This window comes from Trypanosoma equiperdum (genome assembly GCF_001457755.1).
Source record: "Trypanosoma equiperdum strain OVI genome assembly, contig: ctg_446, whole genome shotgun sequence".
Lineage (NCBI taxonomy): Eukaryota > Euglenozoa > Kinetoplastea > Trypanosomatida > Trypanosomatidae > Trypanosoma > Trypanosoma equiperdum.
In genome coordinates, this window is record NW_027124361.1 from 3662 (window position 1) to 3957 (window position 296).

Below are 296 nucleotides of genomic sequence, written 5' to 3' on the forward strand. Positions count from 1 at the left end.
AGCAAAAAATACAGTATCCAACCTTATCACAGAACATTTTGGCAAACGAGAAAACTTCAAAACCAAGATTTGGGAAGAAATAGAAAAGCTGAAAGTGCCGCAAACAGTCCTCGGTGCTAAACAGGAGATGACGCTAAAGGACGTTGACGACATAGGATTAGCTACGCGAATAATGGTCCAACACATTACCGACAGCTTCCAGAAGTCAGCATCTCAAGCAGAAAAACAGCCGGATACCACAGAAGCCAAACCAGAAAAAGCAGAAGAGCCACCCAAAACAGCAGACAAATGCAAAA

The 296-nt window shown here is 42.9% G+C and overlaps 1 pseudogene across 1 annotated transcript in view; it reads left to right on the forward strand.

Moving 5' to 3' along the window:
- TEOVI_000188000:pseudogene overlaps positions 1 to 296 on the forward strand; it is a 1364-nt pseudogene that overhangs the window by 978 nt on the left and 90 nt on the right. The window contains 2 exon segments of the mRNA in view: positions 1 to 292; positions 294 to 296. The exon segment at positions 1 to 292 is cut by the window's left edge and continues 8 nt beyond it; the exon segment at positions 294 to 296 is cut by the window's right edge and continues 90 nt beyond it. Of these exon segments, the coding sequence occupies positions 1 to 292; positions 294 to 296 (295 nt within the window).